Source organism: Tympanuchus pallidicinctus, unplaced genomic scaffold, assembly GCF_026119805.1.
Source record: "Tympanuchus pallidicinctus isolate F22 unplaced genomic scaffold, pur_lepc_1.0 scaffold15, whole genome shotgun sequence".
In the NCBI taxonomy this organism is placed as follows: Eukaryota; Metazoa; Chordata; class Aves; order Galliformes; family Phasianidae; genus Tympanuchus; species Tympanuchus pallidicinctus.
Genome location: NW_026294669.1, coordinates 21,398,547 through 21,425,271, shown reverse-complemented (window position 1 = coordinate 21,425,271; position 26,725 = coordinate 21,398,547). Strand labels below are relative to the sequence as shown.

At 41.3% G+C, this 26,725-nt stretch overlaps 2 protein-coding genes across 9 annotated transcripts in view; one reads left to right on the top strand and one right to left on the bottom strand.

The window, feature by feature from the left end:
* AGPS (alkylglycerone phosphate synthase) overlaps positions 1-1,810 on the bottom strand; it is a 77,842-nt gene extending 76,032 nt beyond the window's left edge. The window contains exon 1 of the mRNA XM_052675972.1: positions 1,700-1,810. The gene's annotated coding sequence lies outside the window, so the exon portion shown is untranslated. The remainder of the gene's footprint in view (positions 1-1,699) is intronic.
* A 116-nt stretch (positions 1,811-1,926) lies between these two features.
* NFE2L2 (NFE2 like bZIP transcription factor 2) lies at positions 1,927-26,696 on the top strand. Of its 8 annotated transcripts, none has more exons than XM_052675974.1 (7): positions 9,639-9,775; positions 9,938-10,184; positions 15,841-16,083; positions 21,151-21,420; positions 21,579-21,671; positions 22,268-22,447; positions 24,368-26,696. In XM_052675974.1, exons 4-7 carry the CDS (start codon positions 21,154-21,156, stop codon positions 25,574-25,576), a joined length of 1,749 nt encoding a protein of 582 aa, XP_052531934.1. In that variant the 5' UTR covers positions 9,639-9,775; positions 9,938-10,184; positions 15,841-16,083; positions 21,151-21,153; the 3' UTR covers positions 25,577-26,696. The 8 variants fall into 8 exon arrangements, with proteins under 8 accessions (XP_052531933.1, XP_052531941.1, XP_052531938.1 ...); XM_052675977.1 differs by having other exon boundaries at positions 9,640-9,775; positions 9,993-10,184; XM_052675978.1 differs by lacking the exons at positions 9,639-9,775; positions 9,938-10,184 and adding an exon at positions 2,239-2,324.
* The last annotated feature ends 29 nt before the right edge of the window (positions 26,697-26,725 follow it).

The window sequence follows — 26,725 nt, the reverse complement described above, 5'->3', positions numbered from 1 at the left end:
TCAATACAGTATGAAAGCATTACAACAAAAGCACACTGACAGATGAAGCAACACGATAGAAAGGAGCTATAAAGGAAAGGAAAAAGATTGCTCACCCGTTTCAGAAGATTCTAGGTTTATAAAGAAAAGCATCACCAAGGAAAAATCTCCAGAAAAACATCCTTCCCTAATAGCAGTCAGCCCTTAAATGAGATCTCAGAGAGATGCAGCCAGGCTCTGACCTTCTGGTCACACAGCTGAATTGCCTTCACCTGTGCTCCCAGAGCTGACTGGGTCCTTTCCCCAGATGATCAATCAGTGTTTCAGGTAATGACTTGTACAATCAATGGATATTAAAGATGCATAACCAATGGATATTAAGATGCTATAATCACAAAAAGAACAAGAGAGTTAGGCAAAGTAGACTAAGATAATACAAGAGAATAAATGGAAGGCTTACCCCTATGCCAAGCCCACCTACAAAAAAAAAAACACCAGAAGAGGAGATCTCCAGACAAGATCCTTCCCCACTCGTAGCCAGCTCTTAAATAGGTCTAGGAGGGGTGCAGCCAGGCTCCACCCCTTCCGGCAGCACAGGTGAATTGCCTTCACCTGTGCTCCTCTGGCTGATTCATGGCTTGCCTCAGGTGATCAATCAGAATTCAGCAGTTCCCATACAATGGCATTCCTCTGTCCTGAAGAAGAAAGCTGACAAACACACAGGTCTGTAATGCTGTGACAGTGTTGTTCCACCTTCCTGCTATTTGTGATACATCTCCACACCACTAAATGTCTGTACAGTAGGTTGCGTCCAGATTCCACACGGTTTTCTTGTGATTTCCATCTTTTTTTTGTGTCAGGGCTGAATTCATTGTTTGACTAGATGTAGATGACACCCAGCAAACACTGCATGAAATACATCTGGATGATATTCAGATAGGCAGCTGTGCTAAATCACAGGCAAGAACCAGGGAATGTAAGACTGAAGAGAATCATGCAGCCATATAATGCCTTAGGTTGGAAAGTTTCTTCCAAATCACCCTGCTCCAACCCCCTGCCATGGGTTGGGTTGCCAACCACCAGATCAGGGCCCAGGGCCCCATCCAACCTGGCAGTGAATGCCTCCAGGGGAGGGGGCACCTACAGCTCCCTGGGCAGCTGTGCCAATGCCTCACTGCCTTCTGAGTAAAAAATTTCCTCCTAACAGCTAACCGAAATCTCTCCTTTCATAATTTAAAGACATTCCCTCTTGTTTTTATCGCTATCAGATCATGTTAAAGGTCGGTCCCTCTCATGCTTTTGAGTTCGCTTTAACTGCTGGAAAGCCCCTAGGGATCGAGTTTTCTTCTAACCCGGTGCCGTGCCAGTGGAACATCTGACGGAGGAACGCTGACATCCGATAGGATGGGCATTTCCACCGCATCTCTAGAAAGCATCACGTGGGAGACTGGGGTCTGTAAGTCAGCCGGCTGAGCCATGCACGCCAACGGTTTCAACACCCGTAGTATGAGCGGGGATTACAGTACAAGAAACCACAGATACCAGGGAATTACAGTACTTTGGGATGAGACCGTGACGTATTAGGAAAGCACGTGCGGAGGGCACGATCATAAACAGTCCGGAAAGGTGTCTGTCAACGTAGCAGACTGCCCACGGCTCGCAGCCGTGGTTTGGGACGGGCTTGTTAGGCAGAACAAGAAAAGAAGGGGAAACCACACACCTGGGGAACGCACCGCCGCTGCGCCCGCGCTGAGGCACGGACGGGGCTGGCCGGAGCGCCGCGCGCTCTCCTCACACAAAATCCCGCCGCCCGGGCCCGGCGCCGGGGGAGGGCCGCGTTCCCAGCACCTCTGCAGCCGCCGGGAAAGGAGCCGCCTCCGCGGGCACCGCTGAGTGGCTGCACCGAGGCGGGGCGGAGCGCGGCGGTGGCCGCTGGCTCGGCCCGACCCGGCCCGTCCCCGTCTCCAAACAGCGTCGGAACGAGAGCTCAGGCGGTGCCGGCAGAGCCGCGACAGCTCCGCGCCGCCGTTCCCGCGTCCGCGCCGCCGTTCCCGCGCCATGGAGATCGAGCTGCCCCCCGCCGCGCAGGTGAGAGCGCAGCCGTTACGGGGCGGGCGGGAACAGGGGGCGACCGCGCCCCCGCCTCCCCCTCCCTTCCTCGCGGCCCGGCGGTTGGGGAGGGGCGGGCCGGGCGGTCACGCGGCCGGCGGAGCACGTGGTGCCGCCCCGCCCCGGGGGCAGCGCTGAGTCACGGCGGGGGCCGGGCCCCGCCCCTCCGGTACTTTCCTCCCCGCCCCCCTCCTGGGCCGGGGTCTCGCTCTGCTCGCTCCGCAGTTCGGGGCCAGGTCAGTCCGTGGCGAGGGGTGAGCTCGGCCCCGCCCCGCCCGCTTGTCCGGTTCCTTCTTGCGGGCCTCTCGCCGTCACGCGGCCCTCAGTAGGGGCAGTTGCACAACCGCGTGTCTCCCGTCTCGGGTTGGCCCTGGGGTGCGGGGTGAGAAGGGCGCGGGAAGGGCCGCGGCAGCGCTGTGAGGGGCGGTGGGGCCGCGGAGGAACGGGCCCCGCGCCTCTCTGGTGTCTGCGCCGCCCTCTTCTGTGCGGGCCGGGCGGCATCTATTGCGGAGCCGCCTGACTGCGTGCTGCTGCTTCGGCCCTACTGCCGCGGTTTCTCTCAGAACTGTTGTGGAAAGGTGCTGTATTTCTGGATAGCTAATGGGTTATCTTCTATTGGTTAAATAGTGTGCTGGATGGGATTCGTTCGGGATGTTGTCTATTACTAATGACACAGGTGTCAAAACACTTGATAAAAGCACTCTGGAGCAAGAGTCACGTTCATGAAAGTGTTAGGTTCTTATGGTTGTTTCCTTCTTCAGTGAGCTTGAAGGTACTGAAATGACTGAGCCTAGTGCTTCTAGCCTTGTAAGACAGCACGACAAGCTTATCAACTCTCACTAGATGCTGAGCTTTGTAAGGTGAGCAGAAAGTAATCCTGCTCACCTTCTCGTGTAAAAAATGAGGCCGCATGTTGTACTTGCAGTTAATGCGAAATGTGAAGACTGGTGTAACCAAGTACTTGAGTACCTGCTTCAGTGTATATAAGGGTTGGGTTTTTTGTTTTGTTTTCTTTTTTTTTTAACCTTGAAAGAGGTCTCTAGCTCCATTAGAAGCATCTCTTTGGTCTGTAGAGCTTTATGCAGGTATTACACATCTGGTTCTGTGACACTGTGTTAGGTTGTCTAGTGAATGGGTTGATTTTCTGTTCCCTAATAGTTTGTCCTTTCCACATGATACTGATTATGCAGGAAGTAACAAATGAATACACCACTCAGGCCTGGCAACAGGCCTTTGATTCTTTTTTTTCCTCAGTAACTCTGTTAAACAGAAATGTCTGTTGATAGATTAAGTTATCTTTATAAATAGCTATTTGTCCATCTACATATGTAGATGCTCTTCAGTGTAGGAAAACATCTACATTTTTCACTGTTGTCTCGGAAGAAACTGAAGGCTGAAGGAGCTGGGTGGTTCAGACTGAGAAGAGGAGGCTGAGGGGAGGTCTCACAGCTCCATGCAACTGCCTGAAAGGAGGTTGCAGCAATAAGGATGCTGGTTTCCTCTCTTGGGTGATGAGAGATTGAATGCGAGGAAACTGCCTCAAGTGGTACTGGGGGAGGCTTAGGTTGAGTATCAGGAGCCCCATGGAAGGGGTGGTTAGGCATTGGAACAGCCTGTCTGGGGAGGTGGTAGAGTTGCTGTTGCTGGAGGTATTTAACAGACCTGTAGATGTGGTTTAGTGATGTGATGTTAGATGGATGGTTGGATTTGGTCTTAGAACTCTTTTGCAATCTAAATGATTCTGTCATTCCTAAAATGGCAGATAAGTGTCATGGAAGAAATAGAGGAAAATATTACAAGTTCTGTCTTAAGTAGAAATGCATTTTGTTAGACTCTCTTAATTCTGGTGTGCTTACCCTGATACCGTGCTGTGCTGAAAAATCTTCATTCAAAACTTCAGAATATCTTTCAGTTAACCAGTTGAATACAATGCAGTGCAGTACCTGGAACTGAAAGGAATGTTGAATAATAAAAGATGACCATCCTTTTGATGGAACATCTAATTGGATATCTTATTACTGGACATGTCTATCATACGGATACTGTTCTGTATGTTTTGTCTTTAAAATGTGCTGAGAATTTACACTGCATTGGAAACTGGTTGAAATACAAGGAGTTAGTTGCATTTGAAAATGGGACTTGAAGAAGCTTGTGGTTAGAACCCAAAGTAGGGAAACAATTTGGCTTTGGGAGTTTTATTGAAAAACATGTGAAAGAGACCAAACTGGAATGAAAAAGAACATTAAGTATAAGCAGAGAGCAGCTGGATGATCTCATGTGCTTTAAAGAACTTGAGACATTTTTATAGGAGTGTGTGGGTGGCTGGGAAGCTTTGTGTACATTTCCCACTAGCGTTCATGGGCAAGAATAAATTTTGGCTCTCTGTCCGTTACTTTTTTCTTTTTATTTTTTAAATTGAAAAAAGCAGAGAGTATAACATTTATCCTAAATAAGAATACTGAAGGTTATGTATCATTCTGACAGCCAAAGCAGTGTTGAAATTGTCAGATTATTATTAGCTATTGTTACCCCTGAATGCTCTTGAGTTCTTGTGTTTTTTTTTTTCCTCTTTGTCTTGAATTTGCAGAGCAAAATCCTGTCTGCTGCTCTTGTGATCCTGACTGAAATTAATGTAGCAATGGCACATTGAGCCTTCTTTAATGTTGAAAAGCCACTGATATCTCTGTGCAATATGCTGGAGTTTGTGAGATCACTGGAAGTGGAAGGAGCTAAATAAGATGTTCGTTCTTTCATTTCCTCAGTCAAGCCTTTCATGTCATTTTTCCTTCTGCTAGTTGTCAATTTTTGGTAGATTTGGTCCTCCAGAAGAAACAGCAAACTCCAAAGCAGCAAAACTTGCCACAGTTTGTCTCTGAGAAATGTCTAGGATGAGTTGGGTTTTTCTAAAGGAGGGTGAAAAAAATTGACTGCACATCCAGGAAAAGGTCTGTTTGGAGGAGGCAGAAGGACAGAATATAGACTTTCTATCTTTTGTAGACTTTCTATACAAAATCCACATGAGAAGAGTAGATGGACACCAGCTGAGCCCATGCTTTTAACACCAGGTGTGTCCTTCATTGAAAAGAAGGAATCTGATTTTTATTTTTTTCTATCTAGAACATTGCTTATTTCTTTTTTTCTTGGAAATTAATGAAGACAAGTTCTAAGATGACTAAACTGTTCATGAAAATTAGGCCTATTTGTGGAAGTGTGATGTATTTGCTGTAATTGTGCTGGCTGTGGTTAATGCAGAACAAGTCCAGGCAGGAACCTGTTGGCATGAATTAAATATTAATCCTCTGCTACTGTGTTTGAATTGCAGCCAGGCAAAAAGCCCTCTAGAGTCCCCAGGTTAATCACCTAGTTAAAGTTTGTTTTGGCTTCCACCTCATTCCAACCCTAAGTAATCCATTATTCTAATAAAATACATTCCTAGTGAACTTAAAGCAGTTTCAAGTCTGTTCAGTTTTCTGCCATGGGGCATTATATCCAAATAGGACTTTGTGCCATGGAATTCAGTCTCAGGTGAAAGGAAGAGAATACAACATAAGGGTCAGCTAAGTTCTTTTCTGCAGTAATCTAGCTTAACTGGTTTTAGAAACAATTCATCTGCCATTACGCAAGTCGTCTTATGTAAAGCAATGAAAAGTCTGGTAGGAGTAGTTGAAAGTCATGACTTCAAGGTTGTTTTGTCCAAAGATGACTGATATACAGCAGTAAACTGAAATTCAGTTCAGGGTTGCTCAACAGTAATAGCTTTATGGTGCATTTGTTTATTAATGTAAACTATTAAAGCATTCAATAAGAAATGAAGACGGCAAAATTATCACTATTATATTTGTGATAAAACATGAAAGGTTTATTTTAAACAGATGCAGGTGAACCGTAGGATCATGGAATGGTTTGGTTCCAGTTCCAGCCCTCTTCCATGGGCAGGGACACCTCCCACCAGCCCAGGCAGCCCAAAGCTCCAGCCCTCTTGGCCTTGAGCACTGCCAGGGATGGGGCATCCACAGCTCCTCTGGGTGTGTAATTCAGGTAAAGATAGGCTTTGTGTGCTTCTGACTTTGCTGCCTGGTTCCTGTTGACTGTATATGAAGAGCAGTAAACGTACTAGTCAGCTAATAGTGCTCAAGGTTCTCTTAAGTGTGAGGGCAGTATTATTATTCCACAGCACTTCCAGTAATGAAGGAAGAGCAGGGACAGTTCTTGAGGTTTCTTTGCATTAGAGGCTTTTGAGTATACTTTTTTTAACCATTATTAGAAGCAGCAAAGCATGCCATTTTAATATTAGTTTAATTTTGCCATAGTATACATAGCCCTGCAGTGCTTGTTTCAAATAGAAGCAGAGTCTCTCAGAATCAGAATTGGCACCATTAACCAGATTAATACTTAATTTATCCGAGGAATGTGTAAGACATGTAGTAAGGATAAAAAAAAAATTATTTGAATCCTTGAAAAGGATTATTTGAAAAGAGGATTTCTCTTCATCTTGTGGAGCCCCTTCTGTTTCCCATCTTCAGCCTTTTTGATATAATACTTGCTCAGTCCTCTCTGGCCGATGCTGACGGATATGCTGTGTATTTGTATGTGGGTTTGTGTCTGACTCCTAATTTCTACTGTAATGTTCATTTTATAAGAGTTACTTCAAAGTATTTTGATATGCTGATCATGGAGATGTTGGAAAGCTTGTAGGGGTTAATAACAGTGTTAATAACTCATAGTATATGGTAAAGTTAGTGCTTTTTTGTCAGCTGTATTGGTAATCCCCACTGCAAGTACTGCTTGGCAAGACTGTAATAAGATGGGTTTAACTTAAAATGTACCCACTTAAGTTTTGTGGTTTTTTTAAATATACTACAGATCTGGTTGAATTGTTTCATTAGCTCAGTTTGGATTTCTGATCTTGGCCTGATTACCTGCAGCTTTGATACTGAAAAGAAGGAATATAAAATCACGTTTATTTTTAGCTAAGTAATCATAAAAGCACTCTGACTATAAATGTTTCCTATCTTCCCAGTTAAAGTAAATCATTTCAAGAACTATGTTTTCGTTGTTGATGCTGTTATAGTACTGAGACAGTTGAGACCTCCCACCCTTATACTTGTCTTTTGGAATATTAAGGCTTTTAATCTAAGTTCTGTGGTATTATTATGAGCAGTGAAATTAACAAAGTGGAGAAAGGAGGAGAAACTTGTTTTAAGTTTGGTGTTGCTGCAGCAAGTTATGTAAGATCAGTTTGAGACGGTCACTTTCAAACCTTTTAAGGAAGTATCCTCTGCTTGGCTATGGAATGTCAAGATATCAATTTTTCCTCCCTTGCCCTCACCTCTGCCTTGCAGTATCCAAGTTTTATTGTTGTTTGCTGTAATGGTATTACATGCTGTCTTTGAGTATGAAAAAATCCACTTCCAGAGGCTGCTTGCAAAACAAAGTTTGCATGTTTGGCAAATTGGCTCAGAAGAAGCTTAGTCGATAGTTTGCCTTTAAGTAGAAGTTTGTTTTACGATTAAGGGTGTGCCTGTTTGCTGTGTTGGAAGTTCATGCCCACAAAATGTTGAAGCAGCGACTTTTCTTTAACAGAGCTTTATGAAAAGTTGCTCTGACTTTGATTTGCTTCCTGCTCAGATCATCGTGGCTGTTTAGCCGTAAGGAGCTAAGACAAAAGTCCAGGAGGGGAGTTTTGCTTGTTTGAACCCTGGGAGTAGTATTGGTACCTCCCATCTTTATTGTTAAGAGTGAAGCAATTCCTGCATTGCTTTGGCTGTCTGAAGGTCCCTGAAGGTTGACCAGCAGCATGTGGCTGGTGGTGGTGGTGCTGGCTGGTCCCGATGAAATGGCCGGTATTTGTCTGCTCCACAGCCATTGTTTGCTTCATTGTCAACTGGGTGCTTGGTCACTTCTTTCTGTCTTCAGGAGTTGTTTCCTTGAGTTATGTTGGGTAAGAAAGCTGAGCTCTGTCCTAAAGCAGGGTATTTCCAGTTTGATTGCCTGCACTGTGCTACCAGATGCGTGCTTTGCAGTCAGTTGGGCAATAAAGTGGTGGGTGAAAGACGGTGGTGGGACTGGGTAAAGCAGCTTTAGAATCTGGAGCAGCTCAGCTGGGTAGCAGCTTTTCAGGAGCTTCATTACTGGGAAGAGAATGCAGACCTTCATGGTAGAGGTCAGTCAAGGTATCTGGGTGCAGCATTGCATCCCAGCTCATTGTACTAGCACTTGTCTTCAGCAGTGTTGCAGAAGCAGTGATGGATACGCGCCAGTGCAGATGATGTAGTCATTAAGCGGCCTTGGAACAAGTGTGCTGTAGATCCTGGTGCAGTCTTCTGTGATTTATTTGACATGAGGTACATGGACATATTTTCTCAAAGCTGTCGTACAGCGCATTCTTTCTTTTCCTAGTGTAGATGGGCCTTGAGCCGGTCTGTATCAGCTGAGGAATTTCTGGGACACTGTCCCCTTGATCCTTAAAAAAATAAGTAAAACTTGAGACTTTTTAAGTAAGCAGAATTGAAGATGAAAGTAAAATGCAGTAATAAAAATGGTAATAGCAGGTGTCTCATACCTATGGATGCTGAACCACAGCAACTTCTGATACTCTGCTTTATAATTTGTAATTTGTTTTGGGCAGTTGAACTAGAATATGATAGTTACTAGTTAATCAACAAGTATAAATAGTTGTGACCCAATGGATTTTTGCAACTCTTTGGAATATTCTCCAGCAAGACTTGTAATCCTTAGTTGTCTCTCACTTTAAGTTTGTAGTCAGCCTTGTTCCGCTTGGAAATCCTTGTCATGCAGTAACTGCTGTGAGCATCTCTAGGTATCACACAATCTCTCTGTTTCTTTTTGCTGGTAAAATGAAGAACAGGAACTTTTCAAACAATTAAACTTTAATGGGTTTGTAACAAATTGCAGAAATATTTTAAGCTCTGAAAATTTTAAATTGAGTTTTTCTACTACTAAGGCCACAGCAGTATAATAATTTAGATTTCAAACTTAAGCTTGGGATGGGAGGTTTTGATGAATTGTGCATGTATGTAGCAGGGATGATGAATAAGGCCTTACAAAACATGAATAGTAATGGAAGAATAAACCCCTGTGAGTAGTGATTTACCTTAATGAGATATCAGCGTCTCATTGTCTAAATTAATTGAAGTCTAGAGAAATGGTAGTCTTGAAGTTTTTACTTGCATTTTGCTGTAATCTAACTATCCAAGTATTTACTGAGGCATGAGGAACTGTTTTGGGCAAAGACCAAAAACAACTCAAGACCAAACCTGAAGCTTACTTTTGCATTCCGTATTTTTTTTTTTTCCCCCAAATGATCAGCAATTTATTTTATTTTTTTACTTTTGCTTAACAAATCGGTTAAGCAATTATAAAATATTATAATTATGGTTATATCTGGAAAGCATTTCCATTTTCTATAATGTCTTGTACTGGAAAAAAGCCACCTACAAATGCTGGTTTTAATAAGAGTCTACTTTTTTTTTTTAAAAAAAAAGCCCCACAACTTATTTTGCCTAACTGGGGCATTTGGCACACAAACTTCAATTTGGCAGCAGATATGCAGGGCAGTTGCACTTATGTTCTGCACTGTCCTTCCGCTGCTGATAGACAGCCTGCAGTGTGCTGGGATGTTTCACCCTGCCCTTAGAGATTAGACGCTTTCTTCAGAGGCAGCAAGGTAAGTCTGTTTCTTCTCAACCCTTTCTGCCCTCAAATTGGGAACACTGCAAATTTCCCTTTCAATTTGTTATGCCAGTTCGTCTGACTTTTACAACAAAACCCACCTGTTCCTTAAATGACAGTTAGTGTAGTTCTTCCCCGAACTCGGTCTCTCTCCCAGGTACAAACGGCGTGCAGAAAGAGACGAAGGGTAAGCTACCTCCTTGCACCCCCAGGTATGAGGAAGAAGGTGCTTTTTGCAGAGCCAACAAAACAGAAGAAACAAATGGAATGAATTACGAATTTTGAACATTGTCATTGGGTTAATCTACCTTGGGAAGAGCTCTGCCTTGCCCCGTCACCACCTCTTCTGCACTGAGCTGGGAATAACATGGTGGCAGAGAAGAAGAACAGAGAGCAGAGAAAAGGTATAAAGATATCTTTGGTACACGTTACAGGAGGCATGGCAGGACCTGTGGGGGTGTTTAATCTGTCCTTCAAAAAAAATGTTTGTGATTATACAGGGAAAGGGCACGTAGTTTGGAGTAAGACTTTTAAGCTGAGGATATGAGAACAGTTTGTTTTCAGGTATTTTCTTTTACTGCACGGTAAAAGGCAACTTACTATGCTACTTCACTGGATGTAGAATAATTAAACTTGCAGTACTTTTTTGAAGGAAAAAGGAAGTTTAGCTCTCTTCCTTATTCCCTTGGCAACCTGTTGTCTTTATCAGTGTTCAACATTTCCCTTTCAGAAGCTGCAGTGGAGTGCCTTATCAAGCTGCTCCTTGTGGTCATGGGAGATAAAATGTTGCAGCTCTAGAAAATGTCTGAAGTGCTCTGTTGTTGGCCTCCAAATGGTTGGTGCAGAGCACTGAACCAGTGTGTGCTGAAGGTTTTAACTAAGTTAACGTTTATAAAGCCACATATTTACATAATAAGTGTCCAAGAGATCAGTTCTGTGGGTTTTTTTTCTTCAGATAACAGATGCAGTTATTAACTAAAAATAAATGTTTAACAGAATGTGATGAGTGCTTTTGGATTTACAATTTCTTGGTTTTCTGTAGTTTTCTTGCAAGTTGAATACCCTTGTCCCGTGTCTTCCTTCCCCCCAAATATTTAATGCTTGTTTGCTTATGGGTAGAAAAGATGTATCGATGAGTTTATTATTTGTGGCAAACAATCTTGTTTTGGTCATGGCTGCTGATAGAGTATACAAGGAAAAATGTGTGATTGCCTGTACCTTGTTCTTTAGGTACATTTGTCCATTTCATCATGAGGCTGAAGGAGGCAGCCCTATTATAACCATCTGTACAGGCTGTGAGCCAGAGAGCTGTTGATCTGGGTGGAAGGACAGAATTATCAGTGGAGTTTGGAGATGGTAGTGTTCTTTTAAGGGCACAAAGAATTATTGTGTTTATAGGATTTGGTAAGACTTGTAAAGCCATTTACCTACTCTGGTGCATGTCTTGGGAGATGAATTGGCTCATTTTGCTCACAGAGTTTGTAATTTGAGTACTACACATAACTTCAAAAAGCGAGTGGTAGATTGCACAATGCACATGGCTTCACTTTCTTATATGGTGGTGTTCCTTGGTGGATTTACTTTTTTCAGTGGAAGCTGTTGTGTCCATATAAATGATAAATTGGCACACAGACACCTGACATGTCCCTTCTTGACCCTTCTTGTTTCAGTTGCTTAACTGTTTAGGACTGGCAAGTTGAAGAGTTTCCTGAAGCATTCTTGGGCATTAATGATTTTTAGAGGATTGCTTTTTGCTGATAAGTTTGTGAATTATAGTACTTAAGAAAATGAACAAATAAAATCTATCTTTGCCTCAAACTACTGAACAACAGCTTCCATCATGTATCTGTATGGCTGAAGGAAGGAGAAAAGCTGTGCAAACTCCCTTTATGGAAAGGTAACAATGATTTCTGTGATGCTTGATGTAAATATGGAGAGTGTATTTTTGGTCATCAGTGCACAGTTGAGCTGTATTGTTATTTACTGAATTTTTTCTTTAGTATGTCGTTAGTGAAGGTTGTATGTTGTGTTAAATAAACCATGTAACCATGAATTATTTCTTTGGAAGGAAAATGTGCTATGCTAAGCATGCATCCTCGAATATGTTAAGATCTTGTGTCCACTGATGAGCACTTGGATAGCAGTATATTTGAGCCTTTTCTGTTGTGGTGGATTTTTTTTAATTCCCTTGTAGACACACTCAAAAAGAAGGGGGGAGGAGGGGCAGAAGGAAAATGAGCTATGGTGGACTTTTCTCTCTCTTCATAATTTGCTGAAGGGTAATTGGAAATACATGGTTGTCATCTGATTTCTCTAATACACTGTAATGTTGAACAGTGTACTCACAGCATGGACTGATGCTAAATAACCAGCATTCGTTATCTATATAAATTATGTATGTGAGAAGTGCACGTAAATTGCAAGACTCTGGTCCACAAAGGTATTTAACACCTGTGCCCCACTGAGGTCAGTGGGAAGTAGGCAGTGTAACTGCTGGTTGTGAGCTGCAGCACGCAACATGGCACAGCTGGCCACCTCTAGAGCAAGGCTTGCATTCCCCAAAATGTAACAGTGTAGTTGTGGACTGTGCACTACTGTGTGTTGATGGGCACATTTTCTGGAATTGAAGTTTGATTATAAAAAGAAAGAAGCAGCAAGAGCTGCTTGGTGAGTTCTTGGGGTCTGAAAGCATCTTAGCTCTTTGTCTCAGCTTTGTTAGTAAGCACGCAGGAAGTGTTGTGGTGCAGCCTTATGGAGTAGCTGTCTGTGTTGGTGAAGGAGGGCTGATAGATGTGTGTTGGCACTGCAGTTGGTAAACCTCTGTGCTTTTCTAGCCCACGCAGACGTTGCAAGTGCTTGCTCTTGTAGTTTGGCCCACGAAAAACAAAAGAGCTGCTTGTGAGATCAGTGGATGGAAGCTTGATGAGACATACTTCTTGTAACACCACAGTGTGCAGTTTCTATATGCAGGCTGTCATGTAGCTGTAGTAACCCATCTGGTGCCTGTCCCTATAGCTTGGCCAGCCGTCATCAAAATGACAGCTAAATGGAGGCCTACCAGTAACATCTCATTGGAGTGAAAACTTAGAGCTCAAGAGTATAAATAATCATTGAGTGTATTTTGATCCAGAACAGATGCACTCTGTTCTCATGTTTGGCTTGAAAATACTTTTTAGCAAAGTGTAATCCTAGTGAAGTCAAAATAGTGGCTAATAGGTTATAACCCAAGGTTAACACAACCTAATAAATGTTATTTACAGTTTTATTATGTTCTTTACTCTGTGTGCATCTTTTCTTCCTGATTTGTTTCACTGGTCATAAGAGTGTGCTATAATTTGTCTGGATCATGGTTCCCAGATGACTGAGCCATTATTATAAACAATCCTCTCCTAGATAAACTAATGAGTAGTCTGTGGCAGTGTCCACACATGGTATGTGCCTGGCTGGGTACAGCAGGATAGCCTGAAGATCATCATTTAACAGGTAACTGTTTCCCAACTACTGTAGGTTCCCTATGTAAAATGAACTGAGAAACAAAGGCTTCAGTGTTCCTCTGACTGAGAGATCAGCAGTATTTTCAGATAGAATTTACAACTTTTGTATTGTTACTTAACTGTAGGTCAAGGATTTTTTTGTTGCTTTTGTACACATTACAAAATTCAACAAATGCTAATTTTTTTACAATGAAGTTTTAAATTGAGAGGGGAAAAGAGCAAAGCTCTTACTGAGACCAGCATTTCCTGAAATGAAATAGACTTCTGGCTGCTGTTTGAATGCCTTTCAAAATGGAGTAACACAGTGCAACACATGGGGATTAGACAGCAGCCAGAAATAAAGGCACAACAGAATCACTCAGTTTACTTGCTGGGGCAGCAGGGCAGAGTTTTATTGATGGATCAAACATGTAAAAACAAATACACTGCCTAACCCACTCTTTTATAAAACAATCCCATGTTTTTTTGCCAGCCTTCCAATTTCATTTTGCAACTTGTGCAATGGATTGTAATTTGTATACATACTCACTTTGTGTTCTTATTGACTTAATCGTTTTGTAATGCTGCTGATGAAAGAGTAAAGAAATAGCAAGTAAATGACTCTATTAAACTGAAAGAGGAATTCAGAATTTGAACGGAGGGGACTGCAACACTCATACACCAGCCAACTATGCTGTGGAAAAGTGATGTTGAGATTAGCGTAATGTAATTATGATCTAAAGGGGAAAAGGGAAGAATAGAAGCCACCAAACTAAAATAACACTGCAATGAAAACATCTAAGATTCATTGTTTTTGACAGTGATGTTCCAGTAAGCAGTCTGGGACTCCAAGAGATTTAGGATCAAGTTCAAATAAGTTTTTGGCTTTTGCATAGCAGCCAGATTAGTGCTTATAAATGTGGGCATCATTAGATTTGTAAAGCAAAGCTCACTGTTATTGGCTTACAGTGTTAGACTTCACTTTGTCTTTTCATTTAGGCGAAGGCAGAAATAGGGGATAGAATACAAGACACATTTGGCCACAGGTGCAGAGAATAACAATGAAAACTAAAATACCATACAAAGACAAAGTAGTGATGTCAGGTTTAAAACTGTTTGCATACTGTAAGCCATGCAAATGAGACACTGCATTTGAGCTTTTTTTTTTAACTGAATTTTTTAAAATGTTGAGGGACAATTTTGCCCCTGGAAACCATGTACTATATATTAAACTCAATGTATAGCTGCTTTCCAAAAATCAATTAAACAAATTAGAAGAACACAGCTGCTTCTGAAGCATGTGAGAAAGTGCCTAAGAGTGTTCTGCAAAGGTGCGGCAGCACTGAGGAAGAATTGCCTCTGTTCTATCAGAAATGGATACTTCACGATACACGTGTGCCTTGCTGACTGCAGAGCCAGCAGCAGGACATCATTCCTGATGCTGCACCCTAAGCTAGAAGGGACTGCTCTGAGGCTTCTGTGCACAATCTGTGCTGTGAGTGGCATGGAGGTGGAGAAGGATTGATTTTTGCAGAACAAGAGAAAGCTGTTGTCAAAGAAAAGCAGTTATCTGCCACTTATGTACCTTCTTTTCCTTCTCCTTGCTGTCTGCGATTGATTATTTTTTCTTCACTCACAGTGGTCTTGATACAGCGCTGGCACTAGGAGTTTGCAGCTTTAGGGGTTGGAATGGAGGTAGGCCTGCACGTGCATGACCACGAACATCCTAAAATGTCTGTTCTTTACTGCAGTTCAATTCTTGCTTGTTTTATACTCTTCAGGCTTGAAGAAAGCTGTTTTTTCACTCCTGGAGAATATGTGAGGTGTATCTTGTTCCTAACGGTTTGGAAAACTTGCTTACCATAGCATTTATCTCATGGGAAAACCATTGGAGAAAAAACAGATCTTACAATCATAGCCCTTCCTAGAAAGTGCCAGTTCAGGTGAAATACGTGAATTGATTGCTTCTCAGGGGAGTTTCTTTGTTCTGGTAGGGGCAGTGCGATGGGCCGTGTCCTGGTTTGCACTTGCAGAGGAAGGCTGTCATTGCAGCCAGCCACTGTTTGTCCCACTCCTTGTTAGAAGAATCACAACATTCTCGGAAACTTTCTTAAGAATGCTGGACAATGCAGCCAAGTAGTTTTTCAACTGATTTGATTTATAAGAGCAGATTCTGGCAATTTGGCATGAATTAGGAGTGCCTGCTGGAATACAGTGGGAGCTACGGTCTGAAATATGAGATGTATGTTAGAAGAAGACAGAGGCTAAACACTTGTAGCTAATGAAATACCAGAGCTTCACTTCCTGTCCTGGCAAAACATTCTAGAGCTTTCTTTCTTAAGTAAGAAGATGAAATTTGCTTACAAATATTTATGTTTCGGGGACTGAGCTTATTTCATTTGTCTCTGTTGGGGCAGAAGAATGTCCTGAGAAACATGGCCAGCATTTTTTTAGCTGGCTTATTTATATAGATAAGGAGTGGAAATTCTCTCACAGCATTTGTTCTGTAAAGTTTTATCTTTTGAAGTCTTTTTTTTTTTTGTCTATTTTTTTTTTTTTTGTCCTTTTTTTTTTTTTGTCTTTAAAGGTAAGCTAGCCTTCTGGGTCTTAAAAACAGGCTGCTGACCAAGATATCAGGTAGCCAAAGATTATTTAGGGCCAGGAAGAGCAAACAGGCATCATGAAGCTGAAGCAGACAGCGTCCAAGCTGTTTTGATCTCATGTTTGTCCCTGCACTGCACTGCTTGGAGGAAGCTCTTGACGAAGACTCAGACTGCAGGCAGCTCCACAGGTGGTCGGGGCCTTGACCGTGAGGATTCATGAATCACAGGTTGCTGTCTTATGGCTTTGTTTGGGAGCTGCCTGTTCCATCGCATTTCCAAATCCTAAATCCAGACATCTAAAATTGAAATTGAGCCTCTCTGCCTTCCAGCATAAATAGCATATGACATTCTCTTTTCCCTGTTCTTAAGTGCTGCTCTTCTCCGTTTGTTCACTTCTCAAATTAAATTCTGTTCTTCGTATTTCCAGTTGTAAGGCACTGAAAATTGTGGCCAAGCTTTCAAATCTCATTGTATGTTTGTAAACAGTAGTGGCGGTGGGATAATTTTATCTGCTTTCTGTGCTTTCACTGAAGCAAAGGACTTAGATGTCTGTGATTGCAAGTCAATTACAGAGCAAAAATTAGCTAAGTAGCTTACTTCGATAGAGAATTGCCAGTATGGAAGATCTGGAATGCAGAAAACAAATCATTAGTTACAGTGATTTCAGAAATCGTATGAAAAAATCAAATAGTTTATAAATCATGCTTGAATAAAATCATTTCCTCTTGGGGATGATGAGGGAAGGATGTTCAGCTGTTGTTCCCACTGCTTTTCTTAAGTGGTAAGAATGTTTCCAGTTCCTCTTAGTCTTGCTTTATTATTTAGCCTCTTACCTCTCATTCTAGTCTAGGAGTATTTCCAGACTTTGGTCTTCACTTCCTGTGTGGTATATTGAACACAGCAGAAATGTAAGGTGCTTTTTGTTCATTCCTTTCTCTTCCTGGGACACAAATGGAAAGTGAGCGGTACTTTTCAAGTTCTTTCTGTGAATAAGCTACAGACAGGAATGCTTTCTTATCTCTTGTGGGGTTGTCTTCTGTCCTCTCCACTGGATGTATTCACCCTGGTGTGTGGAATATTCTCTCTTTAAGTTAAATTCTAATGGATCATGGGAAACCAAAGAGGCATGATGTGGAAGGATGAGTATTTTGTGAAAACTAGGAAAGATTTCATTCTGTGAAATAACACAAAACCAGGGTCTCTTTCCTTTGTTTATCCAACTGCAAGTGTGTTTGCTTAGGAGCCATAAGAGTTAATTGTCAAACTTTACAATGTAGTGGGGGATTTTCTCATAAAATGTATAACAGACTCTGCCCAGATGGCAAATGCTGATATGTAAATTTAAAACATGAAAATTTCCATTGGGGGCCAGATGGTGGCTTAATGTGAATTGTTTAACATTTATGTGTATCTTATCAAAACTGCTTTTATATGCCCAAACTAGGCTGTTGGTATGGTGGGGAGGGCATATCACTAAATGAACAGAAAAGCAAATGGTAATGCAAGGCACCTCTTGCTAATATGAACAGTGGGAAAGCAAAGCTTGTCCTTCTCTGCTGAGGGATGCCCTGTTCCTGGAGATGAGGCATTCAAAGCTGAGTTGGAAGGGACCCGGGCAGCCTTGTGTAGTGGTTGACAACCCTGCCCATGGCAGGAGGTTGAGGCGCAATGGTCTCTAAGATTCCTTCCATCCTAAGCCATTCTAGGATTATGTCTTTTGTTTACAAAATTGCGAAGAAAATGGGAGAAATAAAACCGCCGTTCATCTTCAGAGGAAAAATACTAAAATCATGTTATTCTCCCCAAAGTCGTAATTACTACTGTCCAATATTTCTAATAAGTACCTTAACATATTAGTGTATTTCCTCTCAAAATGGCCACTGGGGTTCAGAGGGGAAGAGCCAAGCCCAGAGCAGGGGGAAGTGCTGCCCATGAAATGCCTCCTGATGGCAGCTGTGTCCTCGTGCCGGGCAGGGCTGTCTGCTCTGGCCTCTCTCGCTCCTGCCAAGGCGGCCACTTCCTCTGATGCAATCCAAGAAATTACACAAGGGAGAAAGGAACAAACGGATGCTTGTGGACTCAGTCACGAGGGCCCCTTGGAGTGCTTACAGTAAGCAGGCCTGGTGCTGTGGGAGGCGGGGACCGAGCTGTGCAAAGCAATGCCTGACTGTTGCTGGCCAAGCTACCACCAGGCTCCCGCTGCACGCCATGCACTGAGTGCAGATCCCTGCTGCTGCCTCCCTCCTAACCAGCCTTCTCCACCCAGCAGTTTGTGTTGAGTCACCTTAAAAATTAGAGGGTGGCTGTTTCACAGGCAAAAACCGAAATGCCTTTTAGTGGCTTTGGAAACATTGATTGCCAAGTGTATGGTCACTGTGTGGTGCTTTCATGGTGAAAGGTAAAAATGCTTCAGTGATAGACCTAAGAAAGAGTGCCTGCACTCACCTGTGGGCGCATGCATTTGTGTGTGTCGGTGTCAACAAGGCTGTGAAGTAATTGGAAGTGGGAGGCTGAAAGAGCAAAATTGCAACATATTTCAATAGACTGCAATTTCTTTTTTAGTCCTTTGCTGTCCCTCATGCTGGGGCTGTGAGTCACCCCGCTGTGAGTCACTGGTCAATGGTGGCTCCATTAAGTTTGACCTGGGGCCTTGGCCTAATGCCCAGCACTTCTTATTTTCTTGACAAGGGCAGTATCACTGAAATCATTGGCTGAGATTATAGATAAATGTTAAATGGCAGGTTATATTTAAATCAACATGCTGTTTGATGATTTTAAATATTAGCTTACTGAACAGGAGAACGCTTCCTCCATGTAACCCATTCATGAAGAGTAATTACTTACTAGTATTTAAAACTATAATATTTCTCTGTTCGTATAGAATTTTTCCAAGCTGAAAATAGCAGTAATCTTTCCCAGTTAAGTGGAGATCATTAAAAGCAAACAAATCTTTTTAGCTTAAAGTGCCACAAGATAAATACATTTAGAAGTTAAAATTAAAAAAAAAAACAAAAACAAAACAAAACAAAACAAAACAAAAAAAAAAACAGAAAGCTCCTGACAGGCATCTTTGTCCTGAACAGAGGTGCAGCACTGCTTAACAAAGCCAGAGATAAGATACAGGGCTTAACGTGGGCCCTTGAGAAGCAGTGACATTAAGTCAATGCTGTGCTATTCCTCAGGCAACAGCCCACGCATCAGGCGTGTTACAGTTTGTTCCAGTTCCACAAGCAGAGCTGTGCTGCCAGAGCAGGGTGCAGCTGCAGTGGTGCCTGCCATGCACAGCACCCAAAGCTCCTCAGGCTGTACCTCAGGCGGTTTCACCCGAGGCAGCATGTTTTTCTGGCTAAGGAAAATGTGTTTTGCCTTCCGTACCTCTTTTTGGATCGCTTTCGTATTTTGTGATTTAAACAGAAACCACGCAGCAGTTCTGCTATTTTGTGCAGTAGTCTGCTGCAACTCAGTGAGAGAAATAGCTCTGCTAATTCACAACCTTGTGCATTATGCACACGCACAAATCTTTTTAGTAGCATTTGTAACAGTGCCGGTAGATGAATAATTCAGAAGTGAGCCCTAAAATCCAGATCCTGCAGTTTTATCCAGAGCATATTGCAAATGCTCCGAGACTAGGAAACAGTTTAGAATCTGCTGCAGAAGGAGACAGTGAGCAGCTGGTAAACTACTGGCCCTTAATGAAACTATATCATACTGCAGCATCTCCAATTACTGCAGGACTTAATTAGTTCATTTTACCCTCCAATCTGGAGAGACCAAACATTGTCTTGGGGAACTGCTGCAGTTATTTCAGCTTCTTCATTGCTGGCCATTAAAGCTGAGTTTGGTGTCTCCCAGCAAGGTATATTAAATATGCCTTAGATGTCAGAATGCCTGTGTTGTGTTACATGGGTATTTCATGTAACTGCCCAATGGTAGAAGTAGTTTTTTTAGCAACCAGTGGAAGTACATCATGTAATGTGTGTGTATGAGCATGAATGGTATTGAATTGTTAATGAAGAGATTATGGTCTGCTCTGATGTGGACTCCCACTAACACCATTGCTGTTGTATGGAAGCAGTCATTTTGAATGGCAGTGTGACGTGGCATTTAGGTTAATTTGTTTCTGTGCTGGAAAATACTCTTAACAGGGAAGGAAATGTTTAATTTGATATCGTGGAAAACTTAATGTATCTTGGGTGTAACTGCTCACTGAATCAGTGAAGTCCTGTTCATGTGAAATATGATGTTTATATACTTGTAGTTGCAGTGAGCTTTTGGACTCCTTTCTCAGCCAGTGTGATAGGATGCAAGAAAACAGCTCTGGCAAGTTGTGCCAGTGGAGGTTTGGGTCATGCATTAGGAAGAATTTATTCATGGAGAGGGCAGTCAGGCACTGGAATGGGCTGCTGTCATGGCTTTGGCAGGAGCGGAGTTAATTGTTGATTGATGATTTCTGTGTGGTGCACTTTTCTTACAGAAGAAAGCAGTCCAAACTTCAGCACTGAGAAACAGTTTTAACAGCATAAAAATATGAAAAGTTAATCGGAGCCCAGTTGATTAAAAGAGTTTCACACTTCTTGATATGTGGCTTATACTCAACTCCAAACCAGTCACACTTACGTCAGCTGAAATTAAGCTTTGAATTACAAATTTTTAGTGATAGTCTCAATAATTTTAAATAATAAAAAAAAAATAAGTACTCCTGTGATGTTGTGTTAGGTGGGCACTTGGAACCAGGTTATCCTCCAGCTTTGTAGCACTGTTCTGCTGATATTATGATTCGTGCTTGATACCAGGATGGACCATAAACATTTGAAAACATATTTTGAGTGTGGTTATTGTAGTGACTCAGACAACTCCTTGTGATGTTTTTAGCCAGTTTTTACAATTTCATAAGATCATACTGAAAAAAGAATTACATGAATAGACTTATTAATTTCTGTCTTTCTCTTTTATATAGTTTTTTTTTGTTTTTTTTTTTTTTTTACTTACGTGATATAATTCACTCTATTGCTTCATGTATTCTATGAGATAATGTAGGAAAGAATACTAACTGTCTAGTTTGTGTGTTGCCTTACTAACTGCAACTGCTTAGTTTCCATGACCCGATGTGTGGGCTGTAGCAACCAAGCCTTCATATGGAGATATATTTCATTTAGATAATTTTGTAGGATTAAGAGAATGAATCTCACTTACATGAGTCTACCTGTTTAATGCAGAATTAAAAAGCCTTCTTATTGTTTTAAACCAGTTCTACTGGGGAGGAGGCTTGCTTCAAAACAGCATTTCTATTACAGGACATGAACTTGATTGACATCCTTTGGAGGCAAGATATAGACCTTGGGGCAAGGCGTGAAGTTTTTGATTTTAGTCAACGACAGAAGGAGTATGAACTCGAGAAACAGAAGAAACTTGAAAAGGAAAGACAAGAGCAGCTCCAGAAAGAGCGGGAGAAAGCCTTGCTGGCTCAGCTGGTGTTAGATGAGGAGACAGGTGAATTTGTTCCAGCTCAGCCAGCTCAGCACGTTCAGTCAGAAAACGCTGAACCACCGATCAGTTTTTCACAGGTAAACTCTGTGTTTGTGTGTTTAAACCTTTTTTCCATCCACAGGAAGGTGTAGTGCTAGTGGTTGCCTAAAATGAATTTGCGTTTGTTGCTGTAATGGAAGATTAGTCAGTTATTCAAAGATGCAATAACATTTTTTTTCATGACTTTCCTATTTAGAGCACAGATACTTCAAAACCAGAAGAGGCCTTGTCCTTTGATGACTGCATGCAGCTCTTGGCAGAAGCATTCCCATTCATAGACGACAATGAGGTAAACGCTCAGTGCAGCAGTTCCGTGGGTGGTGTGCCAGGGGATCAGTTTCGTATTTTCTCATACCAGCATTTGTCTGCACTGTAATATTCATTTGTGATATGAGTTGAGTGCTGTCCCCAAGCCATCTATAACTGGAATAAAGCCATGTTGTGGGCCTGAACTTGGGCTGTATCAGGAGCAGGTGGTGTGCCATGGTGCTCTTGTATTCCTTGTGCTTACTGAGTCCTGCAGGACATTTTGCTGGCCTGGCTGCCATCAGCCAGTGTTACTGCAAATAGCAGAGTGTTACAGTTTGTTGCGATGAGCTTAGTTCAGCTCTCTGGAATTGGTGTATTTGGACTGCTTTACTTTGATGCGCAGATCCAGACTGGTAAGTAGAAATAAGCCTTTCATCATTCAATTCGCGCTTGTTCCTGTTTCTGTCCTTAATGTGAAAACTCCTTTCAGGGGAATACTTTTGTATTATTTCATTATGGTCAGTAAATGCTTTTGTTAAGAAATGCCTATTTATTCTGCAGAGAAGGTAAAACAGCAAGAGGAGATTTTTTGCTTTGGAAGATTCTAAGTGTATGTTTGTTTGTTCAACGCTCCAGGCTTCTCCAGCTGCATTTCAATCACTGGTTCCTGATCAGATTGATAGTGACCCAGTCTTCATTTCTTCTAATCAAACTCAGCCACCCAACTCACCTGGTATAGTTCCACTTACTGATGCAGAGAATATGCAGAACATAGAGCAAGTTTGGGAAGAGTTATTGTCCCTTCCAGAGTTACAGGTAAAAGTTTCGTATAATAATCATCTGGGGAAAAAAAAAAAAAAAAAGAATAGCAAGGTATGGGGTACAACAGCATCTCAACCAATGGCAATTATGACTAACTTGTTGCATTTTACGATGTAGACATAATAGCTCTGTAACTCAGTATGAACTTTACTTTTTAAAAAGTAATATATTGAAGAATGTATAACAGCAAGGAAACAGTTCTTTATCAGGGTGCCTTAATAAGACAATCTGTCTTCCATATCAGAACTTCTTCATGTTTGACAAATGATTGTTTGCATCTGTATGCAACCTGTTACAGCACAATCATGATGGAAATATGAGCTGATTAAAAATAGATGCTTCTGAATTATGGAACTGCAGCATAAATTGTTTCTGCAAGCATTATTATGAACGAAGTTTTTTTCCTAATATTTAAGCATTTTGAGTGCAAAAGTAATCATTATTATTTACATAAATTTTACCTAAGAAAAGGGTTTGTATAAATAATAATAGAACGTAAGGTAGATATCTAACTACACTTGGCTCTTCTGCTTATCTCTTGTTTAACTACTTAAGTATGTATTTGTTGGTAGAAACTACTTATATAATGTATGTGGACTGAGTATTTCAAGGGAATAAAGACAGCTAAAAATCACTGATCTATTACCAAGTTGTATATTGTAGAGTGCATCTAGTTAGTTTTTTTTTTTAATCTTTTACTTCCTTTATCTAGTTTTGACTATTAAAATAGGAGAAGAAAGAAAAAAAAAAAAAAAAAAAAAACAACAATAGTGGGAACCTTTTATTTCCCACCATTCTACTTTTTCTCTTGTTCTTTCTCTATATTTCAAATTTTTCCTAGTCTTTACTACTGTGGTATGCCTAAAAGCCCCCACATAGGTAACAAGGAGGACTAGCTTTGAAAAGGCAGCTGAAAAGATATTAAGAAACCAAGCCAAAATTATTAATCCTGTATATTAATTGAATAATCTTCTGATTGAGATAATTAAATTGAGGCTATTGCTATCTGTGAACTATGTTTGAAAGGGAATTCAAGAGCTCTCAAATTTGAAGCCTTAGCTTAAGTTTTGCATGCGCTCTGGTTGAATAGTCAGTGTGTGTGTGGTCCCTCCTTAAGAGAAACAGGAACACTGTGGTAGTTGCCTAATTCTTTGTGGAAAGCAGGGACACTTACTTCAGTTTCAGTTAAGAAACTGCCACTCTGTTGGAAAGAGAGTTGGTTTTGTAGCCAATGAAACCAATGTAATCATCTTATACACACACTAATGTTAGCCAGCTTTCCTAGAAGCATGTGGGATGAGTTAACGTTAATAAGGGCTCACAGTTTTTCTTTTTCACTTTCCAGAGAATTACATTTCTCTGTAATTCACTGCTTCATTCAGTGAACCCTGAAACGATCTTGTCTTTCAAGGAAAAGAAATCACATAAAATTGAAGATGGCTAAAAATAGTTTGCTATGAGTGCTCAGTAAGCCTCATTCAGTATTCTTAAATTTACTGAAGTGAGGCCATTACTAGCAGTGATGCCTGTGAGAATTTCAGACCTGACAGTTCCAGAATCCCCACCTGCAATTTGGCAGTGCAATTTGGCAGAGCAGGAGTGCAGTTTCCACGTATCAGTGTGTTGGGATGGATCTCTTCTTCAGCACCTTGTTATGAATTTGAGGGGCTCCACAGTCTTTTTCCAAATAGCTTTGTCCAGGATAAGTTGCTTCATATTTTGCTTAGGTGTCTATTCTTCCTAGATTGTCTCCCCATGGTGCAATTATGTTGTAGTCATCTAGGTTACAGCAGTGTTACAGTACCCATGTACATGTTAATGACTAAAATAATTAATAGTTGTGGATTCTATAAAAATATTTCATGATCAATTAGTCTTGTGTTGTTCAACTCCTCTCTTACACTTCCCATGTAGTGTCTAAACATTGAAAATGACAACCTGGCTGAAGTAAGCACAATCACAAGCCCTGAAACCAAGCCAGCGGAGATGCACAACAGCTATAATTACTACAATTCATTACCCATCGTGAAAAAAGATGTTAACTGTGGTCCAGATTTCCTGGAGAATATCGAGGGCCCTTTCTCCAGCATTTTGCAGCCAGAAAACAGCAGCCAGCTGAACGTGAACTCTTTAAATAACACACTGACTTCGAGCTCTGATTTCTGTGAGGATTTCTATACCAGTTTTATTTGTGCAAAGGGGGACAGTGACACAGTAACAACAAATGCTATCAGTCAGTCACTTGCAGATATTTTAAGTGAACCTATTGATCTTTCTGATTTCCCACTGTGGAGAGCTTTTAACGATGACCACTCAGGAACTGTGCCAGAGTGTAATGATTCTGACTCTGGTATTTCACTGAATGCAAATTCTAGTGTAGCATCACCCGAACACTCTGTTGAATCATCTACCTGTGGAGATAAGACTTCTGGTTGTAGCGATTCTGAAATGGAAGACGTGGACAGTTCTCCTGGAAGTGTGCCACAGAGCAATGCTAGCATGTACTCACTGCAGTTCCCTGATCAAATGCTTCCTTCTGTGGAGCCAGGCGCTCCAAAACGCAGCTTGCAACATGTGGACACGCCAAAGAAAGACCCTCCTGCTGGCCCAGGCCACCCTAAAGCTCCATTCACAAAAGATAAACCTTCGGGCCGTCTTGAAGCTCATCTCACAAGAGATGAGCAAAGAGCAAAAGCTCTGCAGATCCCTTTTCCGGTAGAAAAAATCATCAATCTCCCTGTTGATGACTTCAATGAAATGATGTCTAAGGAGCAGTTCAGCGAAGCCCAGCTTGCACTTATTCGAGATATACGCAGGAGAGGCAAGAATAAAGTGGCCGCTCAGAACTGCCGTAAGAGAAAACTGGAAAATATAGTGGAACTGGAGCACGATTTGAGTCACCTAAAAGATGAGAGAGAGAAATTGCTTAAAGAAAAAGGAGAGAATGACAAAAGCCTTCGTCAAATGAAAAAGCAATTAACCACCTTATATATTGAGGTCTTCAGCATGCTACGTGATGAAGATGGAAAGTCTTACTCTCCTAGTGAATACTCACTGCAGCAAACTAGAGATGGCAATATCTTCCTTGTTCCTAAAAGCAGAAAGGCAGAGACTAAACTTTGAAGGGCAGCATGGCTGGCTGGTGTTCCCCGAGTTACTATTTTTGTATCGTTAATAGCTTTTACTGTGAGGTGGAATGCAGAATTAGGTAATATTTTTCAAGTAATTCTATGCAATGATGATTTGAAAATTAATATTTAAGTTTATGAAAGGTGCAAGTTCAAAACTAATTGTGTAATGCAGATGTACGTATGCAAAATTTGTAATCTCACTTTTATAACAGGCATTTCCTTCTTTTAGCACCATTTTAACTAGTTTCCATACATGTAAATATTTAAAGATACCGTATTTATATACTGTTCTTATCTCCTGTTATATTCATAGATTTGATATAGAAGAATAATTCTAGCCTCCTAAATCTAATTTCTTGCAAGATAAACAGTATGGCTTCTTACTTTTTTTGTAAAAGAAAAAAATGCAATAGCGTTTGTTTCCAATTTTTATAAATGCTTTATATTTAATGTATGGTTTTAATTTAGTGTCAAGCTGATACTCATTGTTTGATTTTGATTCATCTTACCATTTCATTAAACTTTTTATTATTGTTGTTGTTATTATTTTTCATGCCGTAGGCATTTATTTCCCTACAGTAGGTTAAGTGCCGATTCAGGTATCCTCACTGGTTTTCCAAGATAAGTCTTCATGCAACAAATACGCTTAACGAGCAGAGATGTATTGCACAGCACTGTCAGCATTATTGATGTTCAGCGTAACTTTAACTACCATGTGGAAGGATTGTGTCACAAATTTGTTTCAAGCCTATGCTAAGTTTATATACTTTGTTTTGCTCTCAGAACACTATTTATAAGCTCATGATGAGATCTCCTCCAAAGGCATTAGAATCTGTTAATTAAAAAGTGTCAGCATTATGTATTTTTCCAACTAATAAATGCTGTATACCTTTCAGTAATTTTTCTAGAAATTCATTATGCATCTCTGACTGATCAGCAGGCATCATTTGTCACTGCTGTGCTGTTTGAAGTCATGGAAAAAGATATCCCAAGGGCCGAGCAATGCACTCTATGGAACCTGTGCTCAGTTTGTTGAAAAAATGTTGTGATGTTTGAAGATATGAGTTACAAGAGATGAAAAATTGGGCAAATAAACCACAGTGTTTCACTTACTCCTACACTGGACTCATTGTACTTGATC

Bases quoted from the DNA above. Each gene is read 5' to 3' on its own strand.
- NFE2L2 (XM_052675973.1), top strand. From the start codon at position 2,038: ATGGAGATCGAGCTGCCCCCCGCCGCGCAG. The intron at 21,421-21,578 runs GTAAACTCTGTG...TTTCCTATTTAG, and splicing joins CACCGATCAGTTTTTCACAG to AGCACAGATACTTCAAAACC. The intron at 21,672-22,267 runs GTAAACGCTCAG...TCAACGCTCCAG, and splicing joins CATTCATAGACGACAATGAG to GCTTCTCCAGCTGCATTTCA.